Genomic DNA, 22,712 nt, shown 5'->3' with positions numbered 1-22,712 from the left:
GCAGCGGTATGACCTGTTTTGTGGCATTTGAAGCAACGGACCTATCCCGGTGCCTCATCAAAGTCGCCAAAACCAAACATATCTTCACCATACCCGTTCGATGCATCCATAACTCCTCGGAGCTGCTTTTTCTTCCTTCTACGCTTCTTTGTCTTTAGAAGGTCTGATTTGGGAACAAAATCCAACCCATAGTACTCAGGCCATTGTGTCGGATCGAGGTAAGGCTCGAAGCTCGACTCCCACATTTTGAGAGTGTTTGACATGAGGTAAAAAGGAGACATGAACTTTTTAGTTTCGTGGTCTAGACCCCTGCATCTGCAAGCTGTGATGACATGCGAGCAAGGCACATGGAAGAGTTGTGGAATGTTACAAGAGCACTCCGCTTTGTCAAGGTTGATCCTATAATTCCTACCACCATACTTCTTGCCCCCCGGTTTGTTCCTCCGGCTGACCTGATATTGTAGACTAACCTTGATGGGCCTAAGGCCTCCCCCACTTGGTTGGAAGCTATCGTCTCTGAGAGATCCAAGTGTTTTCTATCGGCTCTACCCCATTTCTCTTTGGATGCCTTTGCTATGTTCCATCGATTCAAAAGTATTCATTGCACTTCCTAAACAAGTACTCCAACATACCTGACACAGGGACTACACGGATACCCTTGAACACCTTGTTGAATGATTCTGAAGAATTAGTAGTCATCACGTCGTACCGAAGACCTCCAGCATCAAATGCAAGAGCCCACTTCTCCCTTTTAGGCATATGATCCTCAAGCCAAGTCTTTGCCCTAGCATTGAGGACCTTCTATAACTCTGCATGTGTCTCTTTGAACTTTTCCTTGGTTTGACACCCACATAGTGACTTTAACTTCTACACTACCTCCTTTTTCTTCTGCCTCCGCCATATGTTGGTAGCAAAGTGCCTCATGCACCACCGATGCTCAAGAGGAGGGCGTCCATCTACATGCTCTTTTGTAGCTATCAACAGACCGTGATGCTGATCTGAGATCATGCATATGTTTCGAGATGAACAGAGCACATTTTGTCTCACAAGCTTCATGAACCAACACCAACTATTTTTGTTCTCACCCTCAGGCAAAGCGAATGCTAAAGAGACAAATTGATTGTCATGGTCCACTCCAACGACAATCATTAATACACCCCTGTACTTGCCTATCAGGAACGTACCATCAACAAGTACTAACGGACGATAATGCTTGAAGGCCTCTGCCGACTGAGCAAAACACCAAAAAACTCTCTGTAGAACAAGTTTTGAAACACCATCGACATCCATGACAATGCGACCCACATAAGGATACCACCTAAGTCCTGGATTGAAGTGTTTCATGGCACTTAGAATCCTAGGAACTTGGTTGTACGCCTCTTTCCAATCACCCCATAGCAACTCTATAGCATGCTGCTTTGCCCCCATGCCTTTGAGTACTTCACTCTATAACCAGTGAACCCAAATATGGTCTCAATCATGCTTGAAATAGATGTATCACTATCGGCCCTAACCATGCCAACAAGACAACGACCAAGGTAACAGGCTGTGTTTTAGGCATGCACACCGTTCGGCTTTGAAGATCGACATGTGCGAGGTTGCCTCACATTGCGAATCTTCCACTTTTAGTTTTTCTGCCTCCGAGCCCATAGACCCCATTGACATCCATTCTTGCAAAGGACCGTGTACCTCTTGTTCTTGTCGGAGTGGCTCACATAATACGACCTATGAAACCTAATGGCATAATCCATTAGGAAATACTTGAGATGCTCCAACGTATCAAATACCATCCCCTTTTCAATCTCCACCTCCTCACTATCTAGTACCGCATCAGCCAACAACGTCAAACTGGTGTCACATATTGCCTGGTCAACCATACTAATGTCCATGAAATTTGGTACCGAGGGTACTTCCACATGGACAACCTTCAATTGCCTCAATTCGATGTTATTGTACTCCATTGTCAATGACCCGTCAGCTAGGACTCCTATTGCGTCCACAAACCCTCCCTCACAACAATCACTTTTGTCCTTGCTACTAGGCTCAGACCTATACTCGTCCTCCAATGCATCATCCAAAGTACTTGGGCCCAAAGTAAAGTCATCTTCGTCCATGGAGCCAACATCAACTTCGTCATCCTTGGATCCTTAGGATATGTCTTCCATATCATGTGTTCCATCTCTGTTGCCATCGTCCTCATTAAACGTTTCTTCATCGAAATCATCATTCAAGGCACCTGGCTCACATGACCTATCAACTTCTCTAACGACAATCGCCGATAACTCTTCGTCTTGGGTAAGGTTCTCTACGGGCTCCAAATCTACACTATCATCCACTGCCACCACAATTCGGCTAGACCCCTTCTCCACAACAACTTCCAAGCACCTAACACTGCTACTTTTGACAACATCTATGTAATTCTTCCATTCATCCTCACATGATAAAGACATCAACACATAATGTGCCCATTCCTTCCCACAGTCAAAACTGTCTCTCAAACTTAGCGGCCACCCAAATTTATCCCAGCACTTGCTAACCAAAGCATCAAAGGTAGGAGGTCCACTAAAGAACTCAACATGTTCCTGCATACTTTTGAACTCCCCATTTCCTTTCACTTTGCCACCATGAAACAATCGCACTAACCGATCCATCTACAAAATATGAACCAACACATCAATACCAATATCAACTACACATTTCCTAACCCAAACGTTTGCATTCACACCTACATTACCATGACACAAAATGGAACAAACATACCTATACAAACCCTTCATGTATCAACTACCTACGTCCATGCAATAAGAACTTTATGTCCAATCCATGAGTAGAGTATATCCTAAAACTAATGCACACATCAAACACTAACAACGAAGGCTGGCGGGGGGGGGGGGGGACGGGCAGGCAGTGGGGGCGACCGTCGGCCGATGGCGCTGGCGTGGGCACGGGGGCACGCCGACCACACGACGCCAGCAGCGGGGGGCTGCCTTCCTCTCATGCCGGTATAGGAGAGGGACGCGACCCTTGGGGTGCTAGAGAGGTGGAGGCACGGGGGAGAGGTAGAGGCACGACAATGAAGGCAGAGGCGAAGGCGGCGCCTCGGTCGCGCGCGAGTGGGAAGGGAGACGATAGAGAGAGGAAGAAAATGGGCCGGGCCACCTAAACCTAAGTCCCCTTGTCGCGACAGCCCAATCACGCCGGAGTCGCTGGCGCGACAGGGCAGGCCCCACTGTTCGCCATGCCAGCTCTGGTCAATGACGGAGGCCACCGTGGCGCCCCTTGTCGCGCCAGTGCATGTGGCGCGACAAAGTAGTCCAGTCGCGCCATCCTCGCTGGCGCGACCAAAAGGGTCAGTTTTGCAAATACTTTTTTGGATTAGTATTAAAATATTGATTAAAAATGGATTAAAAATAAAAAAATTGCAATTGGGTTGAACCCATCCCTAAAAATGGGATCCAACCCATTCCTTCTGATTTCGGAACCAACCACACGCTAAAAGGAGTTATACAAGCTAGTTGTAGATTTATAAGTATTTTTTAACAAGCATACATATAAATAAATCTATAACTAAGATATACACGAGCCAATAAATATGAAATTTTTACTACAGTTCAAGAATACAATAATTAGTCCACCATAAAAAATTCACAACAATTAGACCATAGAAACTGCAGCTATGAATTAATTATAGAAAAACATGGATCTAAAGCTACAACAAAACATTTGTACTAAAGCATACCATATTATATGTTCACTATGTAGATCTACTCGTGTGGAGTCCTAACAAAATTGGATTTTCTATTTTATGATTTAAGGTGATTTACTGTGATTTTTTAAATATTCAGCCGAAATAAATAAAAAATAAAAAGACAAAACCATCTTTCAAAATCGCTTATAATCGGTCAGGGAGGTAAAATGAACTATTTTAAAAGTTCAGGGAGATTTACCCGATTTTAAAGTTCAACGAGGAAAATCAGACTTTCGCGAGAGCTGAGGCTGGATTTTTTCCTTAGGGAAAATGCACTTGTCTTTTGGGCCGTTTCCAGGCTCCAATCTACTCTCGGCGGTGGCATGGGCGCGGTGGGCTGGCCAGTTGAGCTACAGGAGCGGCCTCGCCTACTTCTTCCTCCCCGTTGTTTCTCTCTCCGGGCCCCACAAGTCACGTGACTTTTCGCATCACCACCCAGTGCGCTCTCTCCCGGCTTGGCCTTCTTTCCTGGCGGCGACGACTGGTCGAACGCCGCCGCCCTTGTCTAGGTTTTCGTCGGGCCCTTCGCCGGCGACGAGCATCCACCAGGTACCCTCCGCCCCTCCCCTCCCCTCCCAGTCCCTTCCCATCCTATCGCTTCACGCTCTGTGAAACCGAGCACCCCCAAGCCCTAGGGTAAGCTTATTTGTGTTGGGATCTGACCCAATTTACATCTACATTATATATCTTATTATGCCCACTAGCTTTTGCCCCCGTCCTGAATTTGGGTGCTAATTCTGTGGTACTGTTTGCGGATATTCAGGGGCCAACTGAGCTGAGCCTGCAGTAGCGACACTATGGTAATTTTTCCCCTCCTGTTTGTTTCCTCTTTGGGTGCCCCCGCCTTGTTGGTGTTAGGGTGGCGGTGGAGTTCGATTGACGCGCCTCCCTTGTTGTGCCAGTTGTTCTTCTCCTACTTCAAGGAGCTCGTGGGGAAGGAGGTGACAGTGGAGCTCAAGAACGACCTGGCGATCCGCGGGACGCTCCACTCGGTTGACCAGTACCTCAACATCAAGCTGGAGAACACCCGCGTTGTTGACCAGGACAAGTATCCCCACATGGTATGTCTGTCTGCTGTCGTGTCTAATTGTTATTATGTGCCAGCACAGAATTCATGCCCTTCAGCATACTCCTACCAGTTAGAGTTCGTAGGCTACTAGAGAGTTTGTAGGCTATTAGATTGTTGCTCCTTCCCTGGTTGTTTTATGCTCATTCATCCTTGTTTGATATATCTGCTTGGTGGGAACTAGGAGCTGCAGGGAAAAGGCCATAGTAGTAGCAGTTACTCCCATTTTCCAGCATCTTTTGTAGTGTGATGGAAGGTTCCTGTGTTGTACAGATAAAGGCCAGAGGGGATGTGTTACTGGCATTCTTGCGGCAGACCTTACAATAATTGCATAACTGTGCACTTGATTTGTAGCGGACTTACCCTTAAAATTGACTGTCAGAACTTGTGTTTGGGTGATTTGTTGGTGCCCATGTCCACACATACAGAACAGCAACACAAATTTCTTGTTGCAACCTTTACTCCAAGGTAGTGTTTGGTTCCGAGGACAAGGTGGGATGGGATGGGACGGTCCTAGTTTTTGTGGTGTTTGGTTGGGACTTGGGAGACAAGAGGGTGTTAGTCGCTGAATTCTCACTCTTGGTAGTAGGAGAATTCTTACTCTCATCGAGAGAGGATGACACTAGAAGTTGGGGCAATTTTCTTGTCTATTTCTCACACAAACTCACACAAATGCCATACCAACCTGAGGGGTTGGGGTTACATATTTATAGGCTGCTAGCCAGCCAAGCATATGCCAAGATGCTAGTCTAAAATGCTAATATGTTGTCCTAGCTAAGATGCTGTCCTCTAGTCTAAGATGCTGTCCTAAAAACAGAAAACAGCCACAAGGACCATGTGAGCAGCACAGCTCCACAAAGACCAGCCACACATGAGACTTATCCATCATTCTTCCCCTAAGTCTTGTGCGTCGTCTTGTGGGAGAGTTGAACCATCCCGGTCCTGGAGCAGAGCTCAAGGAACTTGATCCTCCCAAGGGGCTTGGTGAGCAGGTCTGCAAGCTGGTTCTTGGTGTTGATGTAGCTCACCTTGATGCTCCCTTTCTCCAAACAGCCTCGGATGAAGTGGTACCTCACCCGGATGTGCTTGCTGCGTTCGTGGAACACGGGGTTCTTTGCTAGGGCCAGAGCGGACTTGCTGTCCACCCTGAGCTCCACCGCTCTAGTGTCTCTGCCGAGGAGATCACCAAGCAGTCGAGCGAGCCAGAGCGCCTGAGTCGAAGCGGTGGAGGCCGCTATGTACTCGGCCTCGCAGCTGGACAGGGCCACCACCTGCTGCTTGACCGATTGCCAGCCAACGAGGCACTTGCCGAGGAAGAAGAGGATCCCGCTCGTGCTCTTGCTGGTGTCGATGTCGCCGGCGTGGTCGCTGTCGCTGTACCCGACGAAGTGTGCCGCCCCAGGGCACCTTGGGTAGTAGAGGCCGTGGTCGAGAGTCCTCGCAACGTAGCGGATGATCCTCTTCACAGCCTGCTGGTGCTCCGTCGTTGGTCGCTGCATGAACCGACTAACGTAGCCGACGGAGAATGCCAAGTCCGGCCGTGTGTGGGCGAGGTAGCGAAGGCTCCCCACAAGACGCCGGTACTACGTAGCGTCCACCTCCTCCGTCGTCCTGTCGCGGCTCAGCTTCAGCCTCTCCATCGGAGTGAGAGCTGGGTTGCAGTCGGTGAGCCCAGCTAGCTCAACGACGCGCTTGGCGTAGGCGGTCTGTCGAAGCGTGATCCCAGAGTCATCCTGGTGCACCTCGATTCCCAGGTAAAAGGAGAGAGGCCCCAGGTCACTCATCTGGAAGGTGGCCTTCATCTCTTCCTTGAATGCCGCCACCTCCGCATCCTTGGTGCCGGTGATCACCAAGTCATCGACGTAGACACCCACCAGCATGGCATTTCCTCCATTGCCCCGTCGGTAGATGGCCGCCTCGTGCGGGCTTTGCTCGAAGCCCATCCCCTTTAGCGTGGAATCCAGCTTGGCATTCCACGCCCTCGGTGCCTGCCGCAAGCCATAGAGGGCCTTGCGCAGGTGGAGCACCTTGCCCTCCTTGCCGGGGATCGCAAATCCCGGCGGCTGGTGCACGTAGACCTCCTCCTTCAAGTCGTCGTTAAGGAACGCCGACTTGACGTCCATGTGATGAACACGCCAGCCCTCCTGGGCAGTTAGCGCAAGGAGGAGTCGCACGGACTCCATCCGTGCCACGGGAGCAAAGGCGTCGTCGAAGTCGACCCCCTCCTGCTGCACGAAACCTCGTGCCACCAAGTGAGCCTTGTGCTTGACGATGGCACCGGCTTCATCCCTCTTCAGCTTGTACACCCACTTAAGGGTGATCGCGCGATGACCACGAGGAAGGTCAGCAAGCTCCTAGGTGCGGTTCTTCTCAACCGCATCCATCTCCAACTGCATCGCGGCGCGCCATGCCGCGTGTCTCTCGGCCTCTGCGAACGACCGAGGCTCGCCGTCGTCACACGCAAGGTGCAACTGCGCCTCCAGGTCATGAGGCACCGGTCCCGGCATCGGCTGGTCGCCGAGAAGGTTCTCCATCGTACGGTACCGCAACGGCTCGCCGTCGTGGTACGCGTCGACGCGCTCCTCGTCGTGAGAGAGCGGAGTAGCGAGCTCAACCTGGCCGTGCTCGACACGAGCTGGTGGTGGAGTAGACGTGCCCGGAGTGGTGCCTGTCGGTGCTGGAGTGCGTGGCGTTGCCGACTGTGGTGGAGCCGGCGAAGAACTCATCGCAGCCGAGGTCCTGGCTGGAGAGCGTGGTGCTGTCGGAGTAGCAGGCGCCGGGGTCGGTGGAGGCTCGAGGACTGGGGTAGACGCGCTCGCCGAAGAAGAGCCGCCTACTCCCCCAGCTCCCTCGAAGTGGACGTACTCGACAGAGAAGTCGTCGTACGTTGGAGCCGAGCCGTCGTCCACCGCCTTGTCCCACGCCCATCCTCGCCCTTCGTCAAACACAATGTCGCGCGCCGTGCGCACACGCTGTGTCTTCGGGTCGAGGATGCGGTAGGCCTTCGAGCCCTCCGCGTAGCCGATGAACACTCCCGGAGTGCTCCTGTCGTCGAGCTTGCTGATGTGGCCAAGCTCCTTGGCGAACGCGAGGCAGCCAAAGACCCGCAAGTGGGAGACCGTCGGCTCGAAAGCTAGCCCGCTGTGGAAAGGGGAGTCGCCTCTGCTTCGTCAACACGCAGACGTCGCAGAGCTGCTCCACATGGTCGAGGCACGGCAGGCCTCGCACCATCTCCGTGGCACTAAGCCGCTTCAGGGCCTCAAAGTGAAGGTGCCCAAAACGCTCGTGCCACTGCCACGCCTCGTCGTCCCGACGAGCAGCGAGGCAGAGGGGTTGTGCCACCTGCACGTTAAGGACGTAGAGTCGATTTGCGCTTCTGGATACCTTGGCAAGAAGGCGACGACGACGATCCCAAATCCTCATGACTCTGTCCTCAACCACCACGCGCAAACCGTTCTAATCCAGCTGTCCCAAGCTGATGATGGAGTTCTTCAACGCGGGGATGTAGTAGACTCCGGTGAGCAGCCTATGCTCACCAGACACGGTGGTGAAGATGACGGAGCCGACGCCCTTGATCTCCACGCCGGAGGCATCCCCAAACTTGACGGAGCCTCGGACGCTAGGGTCAAGCTCGGTGAAGAACTCCCGTCGACCGGTCATGTGATGGGTGGCGCCGGTGTCGAGGCACCACCCGTCAGTCTTGTCGTTGCCGGAGCTGTCGCCGAGGAGGGCGTGTGCTTTTGGCTCGTCAAGGTGGAGGAGAGCCGCTGCGGCCGGTGCCGCTGGAGGTAGCTCGATGCTGGCATGTGCCATGAACAGAGCCGGCTCCTCCGCCGCCTGTGCGACGTGGGCCTGGCCGCGTCGTGGCTGTCGACAGTCCTTGGCCCAATGGCCAAGCTGGCCGCAGTTGCGGCAGGTGTCGTCTCGTGCCGGCTTGTGCCTGCCGGCGGCGCCGCCCTGGGCGCCTCCGCGGGCATCACCCTCGGCACGTCCTCGCGCCCGGCCTGGGCGTCTCTGCGCGGCTTGCCACGCTTGCGGCCGCTTGTCGCGGAAGAAGGCTCCCCCTTCCTCCGATCACCTTGGCTAGCAAGCCACTGCTCCCGAGAGGGACTATGGCTCATCGCTGTCGACGACCTTGAGGCGACCTATCGCCTCCTCGATCGACATCGTGGAGAGATCCAACAGAGACTCGATCGAGCGAGCCATCTGCTTGTACTTCTCGGGGACGCAGCGGAAGAGCTTTTCGACAGCTCTCTCCTCGCCGTAGGTGTCGTCGCCGAACTGCACCATCTTCTGCAACAGAGTGTTGAGACGGAGAGCAAAGTCATCAACGTCCTCACCTGGCTTGAAGGCCAGGTTCTCCCACTCCTTGCGAAGTGCCTATAGTGTGGACTTGCGGGCGCGGTCGCTGCCAATGCGTGCCGCAGCGATGGCGTCCCAAGCCTCCTTGGCAGTCCGCTTGCTGGTAAGCGAGAATTGCATCTCGGGCGGGACTGCAGCGATGAGAGCATCCAGTGCCCGTCGATCTAGGTCGTAGTCGACGTCGCTGTACCGGATTGCCTCCCACATGTGCCGCACCTGGAGCTTTACCCTCATCACCGCAGCCCACTCGATGTAGTTGGTCTTGGTGAGGGTAGGCCACCCACCGCCGGGACCGACGTCCCTGACAACAGCCTGGAGCCCGTGGTAACCACGGTACCGATCTGGGGAGAGAGAGCCACGCTGCCTGTGAAGGCCGCGCTCTCCATCGACCCGTCGGTACCGATCCGGGGAGAGAGCCACGCTGCCTGTGAAGGCCGCGCTCTCCATCGACCCGTCCGCCACCGTTGCCGTGCGCGCCTCCTCCAGGAGCGCCGCCAGCGCGTCCGCGCCTGTCTGGGCTGCCGCCGCGCTCGTGGGCGTGCGCGGCTGCCCCAGGAGCGCCACCGCCATGTGCGCCTCCTCCAGGAGCGCCGCCAGCGCGTCCGCGCCTGTCTGGGCTGCCGCCACGCTCGTGGGCGTGCGCGGCTGCCCACTGCGCCGCCCGCGCTCGCGCTGCCTCCCTCTCTAGCAGCTCGAGATCCGCGTCGGCAGTGTCGTCAGCGGAAATGGAGCTGCTGATGCTGCCGCGCAGAGCCTCGACCTCCGCTGCCGCCGCACGCGCTGCATTCGCCGCCGCCGCTGCTTTCGCCTCCGCTCTCGCTGCTGCCAGCTCCGCCGCTGCCAGCCTCGACGCCCTTGCCGCTGCTGCAGCGGTCTCTGCCGCGACAAGTTCGGCCTCCTGCCGACGCCGCGTGCTCGAGGCGACCGAGCGCTGAGACTGCCCTGCGGACATGACGCGTTACCGGGGGGCTGATGCGTGGGGAGAGGGCTGCTTCAGACGAGCTAGGAGAGGAGTGAACAGGAGCGGCTGGAGGAGCTGCTGCTGCCAACAGTTGGGGCTGTTGTGGGGCTTGGAGAGAAGATGAGCAAGAGATGCTCAGGCTACAGGATAATACGGCTCTGATACTAGTTGTTAGTCGCTGAATTCTCACTCTTGGTAGTAGAAGAATTCTTACTCTCATCGAGAGAGGATGACACTAGGAGTTGGGGCAATTTTCTTGTCTATTTCTCACACAAACTCACACAAATGCCATACCAACCTGAGGGGTTGGGGTTACATATTTATAGGCTGCTAGCCAGCTAAGCATATGCCAAGATGCTAGTCTAAGATGCTAAGATGCTGTCCTCGTTAAGATGCTGTCCTCTAGTCTAAGATGATGTCCTAAAAACAGAAAAACAGCCACAAGAACCATGTGAGCAGCACAGCCCCACAAAGACCAGCCACACATGAGACTTATCCATCAGAGGGGACGGAGTCATCCCGCTAGCTAATATTCCACATATATGCAGGGCAACCGTCCCTCGGAAAAAGGCGGGGGAGCTCGTCCTCACTCATGCCGTGCGATTGTGTGGGGGTTGGGCGGGCGGCGCGGTCGACCGAACGGGGCACGGACAGGTGGAGGCACAACCGAGCAGGGGCTATATGGTGCGCTGGTGGCCATGGCACGGACGGGTGGGGGCGCAACCAAGCAGTGGTTCTACGGGGCGACGGAGGCCATGGCGCCAATGGGCGAGAGCCGGCAGAAATGGCGTGGTTGGGTGGCAGACGGCGCGTATTAGGATATGTATATATCTAGATCAATTAGCGATTGATTGGTATTTCCTTAGATAGGCTAGCTGCCATGTATAGCCTAGGATAGTTTCCTTGTACAGGATATAGCTTCCCATGTATGTGACTTCCATGTATGCCTATTGGCTATATATATGAAAGGCTCCCCACCCACATTAGTGTGTGTGGTGATTCTCTACCTTTCTACATGGTATCAGAGATTTAGATCCTCCTTCTCCCTCCCTCCCACCGCACAGCCCCCCCAGCTGCGTTGCTCCCCCTCCCAGGTCGCCCATGTCGACCTCCTCTGCCACCAGCTCCACCACATCCTCCAGCACCTCAGTTGCTATGGGCTCCATCTCTGCCCCAGCCGTCTTCGTCGCCCCCTACGCGACGATCAATGTCAAGAACCACATCCCGGTGACACTGGAACTGACGAAGCCCAACTTCAACCAGTGGGAGCCGTTTTTCACCTCTCTGTGCGGGAAATTTGGTCTCCTTCCGCACGTCGACGGCACGGCTGCGGCCAGCCCCACTGACCCTGCTTGGGCCATTGCCGACGCCTGCGTCCGCAGCTGGCTCCTCGGCTCTGCCGGGACAGACGTCATCGGCCTTGCTGCGGCACCGAATCAGACTGCGCGCGAGCTCTGGGTTGCCATCAGGCGCCTCTTCGAGGCCAACAAGGCTTCGCGCGCCATCTTCCTGGGTCACGAGTTCCACTCCATGACCCAGGGCGATTCCTCCATCAACGATTACGCCCAGCGGATGAAGGCCACAGCCGATGCTCTGCGCGATGTCGGCCGCACCATCACCGACTCGGAGCTTGTCCTCAACTTCCTTCGCGGCCTCAATCCCCGCTTTGCCAGCACCGCCGACAACATCGCCGATTCCCACCTGCTGCCGGACTTCGCCACCACCCGTGAGAAGCTCGTGTTGAAGGAGCTCCGCCTCGCCAACGAGGGCTCCGTCGCTGCCCAGACGGCGTTCCATGCCTCGTGCGGCACAGGCTGCCGCATCACCTCCGGCAACACGGGCAGTGGCTACACCGCCGGTCGCCAGGGCAGCCACAGCAGTGGCTCTAGCAGTGGCTACGGCGGCGGCGGCCAGGGCAGCGGCGGCGGTCGCTGGAAGAAGAAGGGAAGGGGCGGCTCCAACTCTGGGGGCGGGCAGCGGTCCTCTGCTCCGCCAGCGGACCCTTGGTACTGCTACGCTCCCTGGACAGGCGGAGCGCAGCAGCAGCCCTGGCGTCCGCCGCCGCTGAACCCAGCTTGGCGTGGCCCTAGGGTCCTCGGCGCCTTCCCTTCAGCCCAGGCGCACACGGCGTTCGCCCCAGCCCAGTTCTCCGACGCCTCTCCTTCACCTCCGCAGCAGCATGGCGGCTAGGATCAGGCCGGCCTCATTGCCGCCCTGAACCAGATGTCCATCCAGGGGTCTTCCCCCTGGTTCCTCGACATCGGTGCCACTGCCCACATGTCATCCTCGGATGGTATACTCCTGTCCTGTCTTCCCCCACCCTCTTCCGGCATCACGGTTGGCAACAGCACTACAATTCCTATCACCTGCCGTGGCACATCCACACTGTCTTTTCCTAATTCTATTTTTCATCTTAACAATGTTCTGGTTGCTCCTGATTTAGTGCGCAACCTTCTTTCCGTCCGTCAATTCACTTGTGACAATGCTTGCTCAATTGAATTTGACGCTTGTGGCTTTTCTGTCAAGGACCAACAGACGGGGCGCGTGACTCTTCGCTGCAATAGTGGTGGCGACCTCTACACCTTCCCCTCCACACCAGCTCACTCCTGCAGCCTCGCCACCACATCGTCTCTGTGGCACCACCACCTCGGCCACCCTGGTCCAACCAGCCTCGCCACTCTCCGGAGCATGTCGGTCATCTCCTACAATAAGAGCTCGCCATGCCTATGCCATGCCTGTCAACTTGGCAAGCACGTGCGACTCCCATTCAGTCACTCCACCTCTGTAACCAATGCTCCGTTTGATTTAGTTCATTGTGATGTGTGGACATCTCCCGTGCTTAGCAACTCCGGATTCAAGTATTATCTTGTTTTAGTAGATGATTTTTCTCATTACTGCTGGTCCTTTACACTTCGCCAAAAATCCGAGGTGCACCGCCACATTGTCGAGTTCATTGCCTACGCTCAGACACAGTTTGGCACAACACCTAAATCCTTTCAAGCAGATAATGGGACCGAGTTTGTTAACCACGCCACCACCTCTTTCCTCACCAGCCATGGCATTCTGCTCCGCCTCTCCTGCCCCTATACCTCCCCACAAAACAGCAAGGCTGAACGCATGCTCTGCACCACCACCAACACCATTCGCACCATGCTCCTCCATGCGTCAATGCCCCCTCCCTATTGGGCTGAGGCTCTCATCACAGCCACCTTCCTCCTCAATAGGCGTCCCTCCTCCATCCACAACAGAATACCTCACCAACTCCTTCACGGCACCATCCCAGATTACTCCTCACTTCGCGTTTTCGGGTGTCTCTGCTATCCAAACCTCACTGCCACCTCCCCACACAAACTCGCCCCTCGCTTCGCACCTTGTGTTTTCCTTGGATATCCATCCTCTCACAAGGGCTACAGTTGCCTCGACATGTCTACTCGTCGCATTATCATCTCTCGTCATGTCATTTTCGACGAGTCCGTGTTTCCGTTCTCGGCAGCACCATCGACGGCTTCCATGCCGTCTTCACTTGATTTTCTGATGCAGGGACTCTCCTCCTCGCCGACACCAGCGAACACTAGTCTGCCACTTGCTGCCACCAGCGAGGATCCGTTCCCGGCGCTCCTGGACCTGGCTGTACTCCAGCTGGGCCCCCTGGCTACGCCTGCGGGCGGGCACAATCCAGCTGCTCCTCCTGCGAGCGGGCCACAGCTGGGAGGCCAGCGCTTCGGTGCCGTCTACACTCGTCGTGCCCGGCCTCCTGCAGCGCCGGCCACCGAGCCGGTGGCTCCTGCGGATGCCTCCGTGGCTCCTGCTGCTGTGTCAACAACGGCTGCAGCACCGGCAACGCCACCAGTAGTGCTACCCGCAGTACCAGTGGCCCGGCCTGTGACACGCTCACAGACCGGCAGCCTCCACACCGTCCAGCGCTACGGCTTCTCTGCCTCCGTCGCCTCGCCGGTCCCGGTGAACTATCGCAGTGCACTCGCCGATCCCAATTGGCGTGCTGCGATGGCAGAAGAGTACAAGGCGCTGATCGACAACGGCACTTGGCGCCTCGTACCTCGGCTGCCTGGTGCGAACATCGTCACTGGCAAGTGGCTGTTCAAGCACAAGCTCCACTCCGACGGCTCCCTCGCCCGGCACAAGGCACGCTGGGTCGTCCGCGGGTTCTCCCAGGAGGCTGGTGTTGACTACAACGAGACATTCAGCCCTGTCGTCAAGCCGGCCACGATCCGCACCGTCCTCAGCATCTCTGCGTCGCGAGATTGGCCCATACGCCAGCTCGACGTGAAGAATGCCTTCCTCCACGGCAACCTCGAGGAGACGGTCTACTGCGAGCAGCCGAAAGGCTTCGTCGACCCCGCTGCTCCTAACTCTGTCTGTTTGCTGCAAAAGTCCTTGTATGGACTTAAGCAGGCGTCGCGTGCTTGGAACCAGCGCTTCTCCAACTTCATCTGCAGCATCGGCTTCACCACCTCCAAGTCGGATGCCTCCTTGTTCGTCTACAAGGCTGGCGACAACATGGCCTACCTCCTTTACGTTGATGACATCATCGTCACCGCGTCGTCACCGGCTCTTCTCCAGCATGTCACTTCACGCCTTCACTCGGAGTTCGCCATGACGGACCTCGGCGACTTACACCACTTCCTCGGCATCTCGGTGACGCGGGACAGCAGCGGGCTGTTCCTCTCCCAGCGGCAGTACGCTGCTGATCTCCTCCAGCGTGCTGGCATGGTTGAATGCCATCCGACAGCTACTCCTGTGGATGCCCGGACCAAGCTGTCCGCCTCAGAGGGCGCCCCAGTTGCCAATCCCTCGGAGTACAGGAGCCTTGCGGATGCGCTCCAGTACCTCACTCTGACAAGGCCGGACCTGGCTTATGCTGTCCAGCAGGTCTGCCTCTTCATGCACGACCCCCGCGAGCCGCACCTTGCGCTGATCAAGCGTATCCTGCGCTACGTCAAGGGGTCTCTGTCCGCCGGTCTGCACTTGGGCTCCGGTGCCGTTGACCAGCTCATAGCCTACTCCGACGCCGACTGGGCTGGCTGCCCAGACACGCGTCGTTCTACCTCTGGCTTCTGCGTCTACCTCGGTGACAACCTGGTGTCCTGGTCTTCCAAGCGTCAAACGACCGTGTCTCGCTCCAGTGCCGAAGCAGAGTACCGAGCAGTGGCCCATGTTGTTGCCGAGTGCTGCTGGCTGCGTCAGCTTTTACAGGAGCTCCACATCTCCATCCCGCTTGCGACGATTGTCTACTGTGACAATGTGAGCGCCGTCTACATGGCTGCCAACCCCGTCCACCACCGCCGCACGAAGCACATCGAGATCGACATCCACTTCGTCCGCGAAAAGGTTGCTCTGGGACAGTTCCGTGTTCTCCATGTCCCATCTGCGCATCAGTTTGCAGATATCATGACCAAGGGTCTGCCCGTCCAGCTCTTCACTGATTTTCGGACCAGTCTATGCGTCCGTGATGCTTCCGCTACGACTGCGGGCGGGTATTAGGATATGTATATATCTAGATCAATTAGCGATTGATTGGTATTTCCCTAGATAGGCTAGCTGCCATGTATAGCCTAGGATAGTTTCCTTGTACAGGATATAACTTCCCATGTATGTGACTTCCATGTATGCCTATTGGCTATATATATGAAAGGCTCCCCACCCACATTAGTGTGTGTGGTGATTCTCTACCTTTCTATAGCGCGGATGGGCGGGGCCGGGCTAGTTGGCCAGATGGGGTGCGGACAGGCAGGGGTGCGTCCAAGCAAGTCCTGACAGGGCACCGGCAGCCATGGCACGGATGGGCGGAGCTGGCCGGAGTGGAGCGGCTGAGCGAGAGTTGGCTGGGCACCACCGAACGGGTGGCGCGGGGGTCCGGACGGGCGGTGGTGGCCTTCTCTGAGGTGTGGTGGGGAGGAAGAGGATTAATAATGATACTGATAGTTAGGGCCCACATAACAGTGGCAGACAGACAAAAATCTGCTATCCATGTAATCCCTTCTTATCCCATCCCTCTGAACCAAACGCAGCCTAATTGCATAACTGTGCTGTTAACTGGCAGAAGATTTACCCTAATACTGACTGTCAGAACACAGTGCTTGGGTAATTCAATGGTATTCAGTGTCCATGAAGACAGAACAAAACCACAGATTTGTCCTTGAAGAATTCATATATAGTTCACTTTTGCATTGTGTACCAGACCTTCACATTCTCATATGTTGAGTGTGTCTTAGTGAGCCCCTCTAGCATGCGCCTGATTGTATTGTACTGTAAATTTAGGAAACACTGTTAGTTTGTGAATGAAAGTTCTGTTCCTAAATCATGGCTCAGAAGTTGCATAGTTAAATAACTATAATCGATCCAGTCAGTGTTCAAGAAGGCGCTATTCCGCGGCCGCCTGGGTGCACCTCTGCACTAGGCGGATGGGTACCGCCTTGCCTAGGGGGGTAGGCGGACGTTGGGCAGCGGAGGAGGAAGGGAGCGGCGAGCGGAGATCACCGGTGGGGGGAGGTTGGGGATGTTTTCAGATCGTATTATCGAGGCTAGTCGTATGACCACCCATCAGACGACTAATCGCGATTAGTCGTCGATAAGGGTCGATTAGTCGGTCCTAATCGGGCTAATCGGCTAGTCGGACATTTAGTCGTCCTTGTGTCTAGATGGCCTGATCGACCATGTATATACTATATATATGATGTAAATATATGTAGACATGGCCATAATAAATAGGTAAATGTTAGAGGCAAGCAACCAAGCACAGTTTGGCATGTAATCATGTTTGCAATGAATCATTATCATGGTGATTTGGCCACTTACCTGTAACTGTTGCTTGCTGATGCCTGATGGTGAGTGCTGACTGCTGACTTGTGGCTGAATCTGAAATTACAAAGAAAGAAGATAATCGGTTAAATAGGCAAAATAGCAGAAAAACAAATCTGTAAAGACTAAAGAAAATGTAAAGAGTAGTAGACAGTAGAGCATGGCAAAACAACTTAACCAAGTACACAAATTTAACAAATAAAAACTAACAGCAGTTTAGCACACTGCACACTGTGCACAGCAGTACACAACATAAGTAAACTAATAAACTAAAACAAGTTCTTAAGTCTGAAATGGAAATAGTTCTAAACATCCAGTCCACTGATCCATAGAACCAGCAATTCAGCCATCTAGAGAAGTAAATCTGCATCCACATGGAAGTCTTCATTTCTATCATTTGTTGCAGGTCCGCCTGAGTCTTTCTCCCCTCCCTGGTCCTCCATTTCTTCATCTGTTGCACTTGCGCCTTGTGGCTGTTCTGGTGCAACTCTGTTTTCCTCTTCTTCATGATCACTGCTTTCAGTTGCTGGTGCATCTGACCTTGGACTTGACACTTCCTTTTGTTATTCCTCCCAACCTTGTCAAATTGTTTCTCTAACAAGTCTGCTAACATAGAACCATTGGCTATCTCACTTGAAGTGTCAACTGAACCTAAGAAGAATGTTCCAGCTGGGCTATTCGCAAGAAAGTTGATGAGATGTTGGTGGCTAGTGTCAGTCCATCCATCTGACATGATTGTGCAGCCATATTCCTTCCAAGCATCCTCATACTTCTTTCTCAGCTCCTCTATCTTGTTCACTGCCCTATCAAGTAGTAGATTCCTAATCTCATGGTATGAAGGTGAGTGATACCCAGGACCATATTGCCCAATGGACTCAAGCATAATCTCCTAGCTTCTTGAGTTAATAGCATTCAATGGTATTCCATTCTCATAAAAAAATCAGCCACATGGTCATCTACAATTTGCTTTGCTTCCTTGCTCTTTGTGCAGTACTCAAGAGTGGGCTGTGACATCTTGGACTTGTGCCTTTCTGCAACCACTTCTTCTGGACTCTTGCAAAGCAAAGAACTCACTGACTTGGAATGCTTCTGTGTTTGAGGTTTTGGTGGAGCAGAAACCACAAAGTTCGTGATTGATGCTTGAGCTATCTTTCTCGCTTGCTTTGATTTTGTCCCAGAACTTGGAACTTGCTTTGACTTTGTCCCAGCATTTGGTTCATTTTCAGCAGCAGCAGAAGCACCACCTCCACCTTGATCTGTTTCTGTCTCCACCCCAGTGTCGCAGGTACCTGAACCTGAGTCCTTGACCTTGTGACCAAGTAACTATTCATCTCACGCCTAACTAGTTCAGGTGCTTCACCACATTTCACTGCATCAGAATAGCCCCCAGCAAGGTGTTGCTTGAACCTTTTAATGCCTGTAGGGACAACCTTTTTGCAGAAAATACATTGGATGAACTCTTTCTTCCCTATGTCTGGCCAAAACCCATATTTCCATCTAGGATCTGATGATTTTGCCTTCCTCTTCTTATCTTCAGCCATGGCAGCAAGATCTGGCGGCAATTTAGCTATCGCTTGAGCTATCAGAGATGCTTTAGTTGGAGCAGCTGACGACGCTGAGGCAGCCCCTCCTGAGACAGCTTCATTCTCAGGTAGAATTACCTCAACAGCTGCACGCCGTCGAGCATCCTCTGCAGAGCGGCACAACCACACAAATGTGTCACAAATTGGTGGCAACAGGCAATACACAGCAGCAGAGTAGCAGACATAGACAATAACCTTCAGAGGAGGCAGAGTGGTGGCTCATCTTGATGCTTGAGGCCTCCCGCGTCCGTCCTTCAGGCATCGAGGAAGGAGCTTAGAGCGACAGAGCCTCAGAGGCGGGCGGAGCTACTGGGTCCCGGCAGGGGAGGAGACAGGCGCGGGCGGAGCTGCGATGCTGGCGAGAGGCGCGGACGGAGCTGCGGACGCCGGCGAGGGGCGCGGACGGAGCTGCGGACGCCGTCGAGGGGCGCAGACGGAGCTGCGGACACCGGCGAGGGAGATCCAGAGAGGCAGGCCGCAGGCGGAGGTGACGTGGGCGAAGGTGCCTGCTGCTGCGAGAGAGAGCAGAGCCAGAGCGGGAGCTGGAAATGTGCGGCGGCTGCAGCTCCTTCACTAGGTTACTCACTCACTCCTCTTCTTCTTACCCTAGTGGGCCAGCTAAAGGTGGGCTGAATTCTCCCTACCCAACTAGTCGTCCGGCTAGTCTGATCGGACGACTAATCGTGATTAGTCGCAACTTATCGGACGATAAAGTTTCTAATCGGTCTAAACTAATCGAGGGCCCTTATCAAGCACCTAGTTACGATAATTAGTCGTCCGATCTGAAAACACTTGAGCGGTGGGCGGCGGGTGGAGGTCACCGGTGGGGGAGGAATAGCGGCGGGCGGGAGAGGAACCAGCGGCGGCGGCGGCTGATATGTGTGTGTGCAGCATGCAGGAGAGACTGGGCAGAGGAAAAAGAAGGGATAAGGTGCTGGGGGACTTGGGCTTTGGGCCGTTTTCTGTTTTATGGGCCTTTCTCTTCAGTGAAGTCCACTTATCTCCTGTTTTTTTTTTCTTTTTTCAACATGATATGTGTGTATTAGCCACCACCTAGAAAAACGCCTAGGCTTGCTTAGGCTCTAGGCGGTGGGTCACCGCCTAGGGCCGTTTCTAGGCGGAGGGCAGCTGGTGCGACCGCCGGGGGCCCAAGCCACTAGGGGGCCCATGAAAATATATGTATATAGTAATGTATATAGCTATTATAATTAAGCGATGAAAGCCTATATATTTAGTATAGCAGCCCATGAGAGTTTTGAGGGTCAGCGTCTTTTCCTATTCTCGATCAACGTCATTTGTCTTTCTTGTGGTCTCGTCCCACGCCCAACCCAACAAGAAAGACAAATGTTGTCCAATTGTTATCTTTTATTTGAGGTAATCATAAATAGTTATTTTACTTTTCTTTTAGTTCATTATATTAGTTGTATGATCGTTATGTTTAACTAAACATATGTTGCAAGTTATTCTTTCATATGATATATTTAATTTTCATATTAAAAATTAGTTTAATAGGCCCTTATGACTTTGCTTGCCCAAGGGCCTTTAAAATTGTAGAGACGGCCCTACGCCTAGAGACCGCCTAGCGCCTTCTTGAACCTTGGATCCAGTCGCTGCCTCCACTCCTATGTATGACTGAACTCAATTCCGTAGAAGGATGTTTAGATAGATGCAAGGTTGTGGGGGCACACCAGCTGTGTTAGTTGCTGATCTAGTTCTGGTTGTCTAAACTTCTGAATCCATTGTCTATTTCTAAAGGATGTTCATCTAATTCTGAATGTATTGATCATTGATCAATGGATCTTCATAAATAAACGCTCAAATATGCTAATATGTTCTTGGAAGTGTTACTGATATTTGCATATGAAATTTTAAGACCTTGTTAATTCCCTGGCAAGATATAGATAGACAAGTCACCAGTGCAAGATATAGGCTTCCTTTCTATTGTTCTTGATAATGGAAGTAATCTGATGGTCTCAACTAAATAAGAAAAGAAAGGTAAAAAGATTGATACTAGGAAGTTGACACATCTGGATTTTCCTTCTCACGTGAGTTATGGGTCGATCTAATCAATCTGTACTGATCTAGCATTTTTGTGGCAGCCTTGCGCTACATTTAGTTACTTTAGTTGTGCTCTTTACTCTGTAGCATTCTGACCTTGAAAATTTGTGTTGGAACTCAGTGCATGGGTAATGGATGGTGTCCCACAGTCCACACACGCAGAATAGAACCATAGATGTAGCAAATGAAAGAAATGGAACATTCATGTCCACTGGACTTGTGCATGAACTCACACATCAAATCGAGTAACTTGAAGAAGTCTAATGAGCCCCTCTATCATGGCACTGATGTGCTTGGTTTGTCATTACTGCTGTACTTCGAATTCATTAGATCTTTTCAGGCTATGCATATATATATGCATGTTATATTTGGAATGCTCACTTCCTGTAGTTGCATGAGTGAAATGAATAAGAGAGATCGAGCGGTTCTGCTCCTTCACATCATGATTGTTCAGGTCTTCTTAGTGCTTGCACCGCACTTGATGACTTTTTATGAGCAGTTAATTCCAGCACAAACCGCTAGTGGAACTACATTTTTTTACTCCCCTGATCCCAAATGTAGGTCGTTTTCGATTTGTCCTAAGTTAAAACACTTTTTAAAACCTTGACCACCAATGGCTAAAAATCTAAATAGATTTTCAACATAAGGTTCAGGCAACTAGTTTCGCCATGAAAATTAATTTCATAATATGTATTTATCACGATTTGAAATATTATATTTCCTTTGAATTTTCTTGTTGGAGTTTCACTTTGTAAACCTGTGTCCTAAGTGATTTGCATTTGAAATATTATAAGAACCATGCTGATGTGGGTTACTGCTCAATCGGCTTGTGGTTGCTACTTTCTAAACAAACAGTCTGAATGAAGTTGATATATGTGCTGGATTCTCCTTTTGACGCGCTACTCATGGGTGTATTTTTTGGGACCTTATTTTTTTAAACGATTCTTTGGGACCTTATTTTTTTAAACGATTCTTTTGAAGGGCGGGCCTGGTGCAAGCGGTAGAATCTTACCGCCTGTGACCGGAAGGTCCCGGGTTCGAGTCGCGGTCTCCTCGCATTGCACAGGCGAGGGTAAGGCTTGCCACTGACACCCTTCCCCAGACCCCGCACAGAGCGGGAGCTCTCTGCACTGGGTACGCCCTTTGGGACCTTATTAATTGGTGCTGCTGGCAGGTAGGGTGCTGATATCTAGTTTTAGTTGGCATTTATTTAGTTAGCCTTTTGTTTGGGCCACTGAAGTTGATTGGATTATATTTCTGCAGGTGGGTGATTGTTGGGAACAATACTGTTTTGTCATAAATACATACTATGCAGTATATTGCTAAAGTGTGGTTTTCATACGTACAAGATGCTTGAAGTATTCTCAAAGCAAAGCAATGCTTAGGCTCTTTTACACCAGTGCTGCAACCTCCTTTTCTGACTAGGCTGTTGGAAGCATCACATCCATTGCATTTCTTTTGAATGGGCACACTAACCAAGCTGTAGGAAGTGATAGTGAATTATTGGTGCTGGACATGCTGTTAACAGTCAAATCATTCTCATTTTGCAGCTGTCAGTGCGGAACTGCTTCATCAGGGGCTCGGTGGTGCGGTACGTGCTGCTCCCGCAGGACGGCGTGGACATCGACATCCTCCACGACGCCACCAGGAGGGAGGCGCGCGGAGGCTGATCCTGATCGGCACCGCCCCACCACCGGCCCTCACCTGCTTCCCCGGGGAGGAGATTTGCCTTGCCCTGATCTGATTGTACGAAGCATGCATGTATGGTGGTTGGTGGGTGTGTTAGACAGATGCTGGTCCGAGTTCCCTGGTACTTGCCGTGACAGACGTTCCAGGTTGGGTGATGTCCTGCTATATATCATATCATACTATGCCATGGCCCCAGCATGTTCCTTGTGGGTTGCTGTCTGTCTGCCTGCCTGTCTGTCAGTAATGCTGTTTGACCAAGAGGGCCCCCACTGATTAGCTGTGATGTTCCGCGCTGTCTCTGTCTGGTCGTGTTTTCCTTGAGACACGCTATTTATCATCAACGGCAGGCATTGCCGTGCAAAAAGCATTTTTAATGACCGGTCGGAAGATCGGTGATGCTGAATCATTAGCACAGGGATTAGGGGG

The 22,712-nt window shown here is 52.8% G+C and overlaps 1 protein-coding gene and 1 pseudogene across 1 annotated transcript; one reads left to right on the top strand and one right to left on the bottom strand.

Annotated features, from left to right (window-relative positions):
• Window positions 1–4,151: 4,151 nt before the first annotated feature.
• LOC136472158 (sm-like protein LSM2) lies at window positions 4,152–22,505 on the top strand. Its single transcript, XM_066469883.1, has 4 exons — window positions 4,152–4,297; window positions 4,512–4,548; window positions 4,651–4,809; window positions 22,148–22,505. The coding sequence occupies exons 2-4, from the start codon at window positions 4,546–4,548 to the stop codon at window positions 22,265–22,267; spliced, it is 282 nt and encodes a 93-aa protein (XP_066325980.1). The 5' UTR covers window positions 4,152–4,297; window positions 4,512–4,545; the 3' UTR covers window positions 22,268–22,505.
• Window positions 16,315–21,504, bottom strand: LOC136475398 (uncharacterized; annotated as a pseudogene).
• Window positions 22,506–22,712: the final 207 nt, after the last annotated feature.

This window comes from Miscanthus floridulus, chromosome 8 (genome assembly GCF_019320115.1).
Source record: "Miscanthus floridulus cultivar M001 chromosome 8, ASM1932011v1, whole genome shotgun sequence".
NCBI classification, from domain to species: Eukaryota; Viridiplantae; Streptophyta; class Magnoliopsida; order Poales; family Poaceae; genus Miscanthus; species Miscanthus floridulus.
The sequence above is the reverse complement of the archived record's forward strand: the minus strand, read 5'-3'. Positions and strand labels throughout refer to the sequence as shown.